Source organism: Echinops telfairi, unplaced genomic scaffold, assembly GCF_000313985.2.
Source record: "Echinops telfairi isolate 266 unplaced genomic scaffold, ASM31398v2 ScPeMD7_9;HRSCAF=40, whole genome shotgun sequence".
NCBI classification, from domain to species: domain Eukaryota; kingdom Metazoa; phylum Chordata; class Mammalia; order Afrosoricida; family Tenrecidae; genus Echinops; species Echinops telfairi.
The window spans coordinates 59,159,336-59,162,847 of NW_022103906.1; the positions used below are offsets into that span (position 1 = coordinate 59,159,336).

Here is a 3,512-nt window from a genome sequence, read left to right on the forward strand (position 1 = left end):
AACGATTTACCTTGTAGTTTATAAATCCTGCCATAGTCTTGATTTCCAAAATGTTGGTTTCATGGGCTCTCAATTCATGTACAAGATTATAGGCGGTCCTATAATTCCTGATATAAACATGGGAGAAAGTGCTTAATGGCAATATTATTTTGAAGAAAAGTTCCCTAAGATCACAATTATTAGAAATAATAGTGACAATATTACTCAACATAGCATTAAACAGGGGTGCAAAGCCTGCCAATCCTGTTTCTTGGAAAAGATGTCTTGGTTAATACAAAGAGAAGTTAAAAAGTATTGCTACTCAGGCTCCAGTTCACACATGCATGGATCTATCCCACACAAAATGTTTAAACAGATGGCTGCGCTCACGCTCTCCCAGGAACACACGTATCTTAGTCTCATTGTGGTGCCTTCCAACTCCACACAATCAGTGGTCACTGAGGGGATCTGCTGGGCCAGTTAAATTCGAGACAGAGGTGTTAGCTCAGAAGGTTACAGGAGTTCCACAAAAATAATCTGGGTATATTTTCTTGAAGGACAATCACTGGTGTTTATTAGAAAGAAATTTTAAGAAAATTGAAAAATCCATGGTGAGAAAAAGGCCAAGAAAATTCTACAAGGCACTGTTTTCCATCACAAAGTTAACAAAGGTTGTCTTACATGGGAAATGGGAAGCCTTACCCCCATCCACCAAATAGCCCTGACCTTGCCCCTCAGATTTCTTTTTGTTCCCCAAACTCAAAGAACATTTACAATTGGGAACAAGAGTTGAGTCCCTCAGGGATGCTAAAGACTGCTGTTCTGACATTGTGCAAAGGGAAGAGCACCGAACTCTTTGGGGTTGGGTTGGAGAAACGGAAACATCACCTTCAGAAGTGTACAGACTTAGATGGAAGACATATTGAGAAACAACAGCTCCAGATTTTCATAATTTGGTTTCTTAAAAGTTTCTATTCTTTTTGTAGCAATACTTTTCATCTTGCCCCTGTAATCCATGTGAGACAAAATCAATGATCTTTCACTAAGTACAGAGCCAGTGTCTATGCATTTTTCTCAGTCAATAATTGATAGAAAGTAAACTGAAAAACAAAATTAATTGGACAGTTATCCAAATTACAATGAAAAATTCACATCCTGTTAACACAAGAAATACACTAAGTACCATTAATTGCTTCTCAAGTACTTTTTTCATAGAAAATAGCGTAGAGTCCAAGTAAGTTAGTATCAAGACAGCTCACAGGTCAACAACTGTCTAACGCAACGAATCACTCGCTATAAATTAAGTTGCTTTCACTATCTCAGGCACAGACTAATGGGAAAGGGACAGTGGTGCAGGACGACCAGTGCTGAAGGAGAGGGTGTGCACAAATGAAGGCAGCAATGAGAGCAGTGACAGGCAGCAAGGATCGTCTCACCAGCTACCTTGCTGCCTAGCCAGCCTTGAGGGGCAGTAATAAGGAAAATCCCAAAGCTATCTCCACAGAAAAATGTTAGCTCTTAACGCCCCCATTTTCCCCCTCAAAATTCCTTTTTGAATAGAACTGATATTAAAGGTTTTTAACTATTGAAATAAGAAAACACAGAACAAAAGTGTTTCTACTGAACTGATTCTGACTCACGGTGGCCCCTGTAGGACAAAGCAGAACTGTCCGAGTTTCCCCAGGCTGCATAGAAGCGGACTACCACCACAGCCGTTCTCCCATGGAGTGGCTGGGGGGTTCCAACACCAACTTTTGGTTACCAGTTAACCAACTTAAACCACCAGGGCTCACTTCTACCGCCATAAAAAATAAAAACTAGTGATCATTATACAGAGAAGTTGCGACTCAGAAACTGTGGTCCTTAGCACCTCAATAACAAAACCAGAGGCTTCTGCACTGGTCCTCCAAATCTCAGAACTGCTTTTAGTTACTGCGGTCTTGTTCTCCCAGATAAACGTAGTCCCTATTCTCAAGTCTGAGATAAAGGTATGGTAACCCTTAGTCCAATGGCTACTGTGTATCTTCAATAACTGAATGTTAACCGGATTCACGCATTTAAGATTTTCTTGTTTGTCCAGAAATAAATGGAATATACTGTTCGGGGTTTTTTACACACATTATGTAATTTAAAACTTATTATGTCTTGTTAAACACAAAGGGATAAAATACTTCGTGACAAAATATCTGCAACATGTCTCCAAGGCTCACAGCAGTCAATGAATGGAAAATGATGCAGAAATAGTAAATATGGAAGAGAAAATAAAAGTACAATTGAATTGAATAAATAATTCAATTGAATAAATAATACACTCAATAAATCAGTCTACTTTAAATGTACTTTAAATCTACTTTATTAAATCATTTGGAAATCAGTCTCCTAACAAAAGGATTAAAATGAATATACAAATAAGGATAGGAAAATATTTAATACTATTAGTTCTTTAGATCATAAAATTTTAACTAACTTAGCTAAAGAGAATATTTTACAGATACTTTGAAATTTATTTTACATTATGAAAAGGAATTTAATCCCCAATTATTATACTTCATTTCCCTTTCGACACACTAAAGAATATATCTTAAACACCTGAATCCAGTCAATGTAAACATTTAAAACTTAAGGTTTTGTGGAGATTCAGAGCCTGCAATTAATGTTATTATTAATATAAAAACTTACTTCAAGGCATTTTGTGTATCTTGCTTTAACTCACTGAAGAAAGCTATTTTGAACTGATGTCTAACAAACAAAAGCTGAAAGAAAAATGGAATAAATTATTACATATATATTCCCTTAAAACTGGTTCTCAACCTTCCTAATGCCGCAACCCTTTAAGACAGTTCCTCATGTTGTGGTGACCCCCAACCATCATAAATATGTGTTTTCTAATGGTCTTAGTCGACCCCCGTGAAAGGGCCGTTCGAACCCCAAAAGGAGTCACGACCCACAGTTTGAAAACCTCTGGCTTAAAGTGTGATAAATGATGTTTATAAGGAGAAAAATCTTAAATACAGTGGGAAATATTTAGAAAGCAAGTAAAATAATTCCAGCCATCAAAAATAGAGCTAAGGCTATAAAAATCTATCTTCAAGAACTTTAAAGGCAAAACAGATAACTTTTAACAAAGTTTTAAAAGTTTAAAAGCTAGCGAATTTTGGGAATGATGAGGGCAACAAATGTACAGGTGTGCTTTACACAATTGATCTATGTATTGTGATGAATTGTATGAGCCCCAATAAATTGATGAAATAAAAAAAATATATACGATTGGGAAAAAAAGCTATTTTATCTACATTAATTTACAATTTTCAAAGTTTAAAAATTAATTTATTTTAGAAGTTAAAATTTTAAAAAAATACTATAAAATTATTGAAGCCACTTTTAAAAAAAATAAAGTTTTAAAGATATTTAGCCTCGGGGAGGAGATGAGCCAGTCAGGGTGCGATGTAACAACGATGAGAAATACAACTTTCCTCTAGTTCCTAAATGTTGCCTCCCGGCTCCCACTACCATGAACTGAAAATACAGGGAAT

At 36.0% G+C, this 3,512-nt stretch overlaps 1 protein-coding gene across 1 annotated transcript in view; it reads right to left on the bottom strand.

Moving 5' to 3' along the window:
- The window catches only part of TRAPPC11 (trafficking protein particle complex subunit 11), a 52,384-nt gene that overhangs the window by 45,160 nt on the left and 3,712 nt on the right, over positions 1-3,512 (bottom strand). The window contains exons 5-6 of the mRNA XM_045286571.1: positions 2,659-2,732; positions 11-107 (exon numbers count right to left, since the gene is read on the bottom strand). Coding sequence (XP_045142506.1) covers positions 11-107; positions 2,659-2,732 — 171 coding nt within the window. The remainder of the gene's footprint in view (positions 1-10; positions 108-2,658; positions 2,733-3,512) is intronic.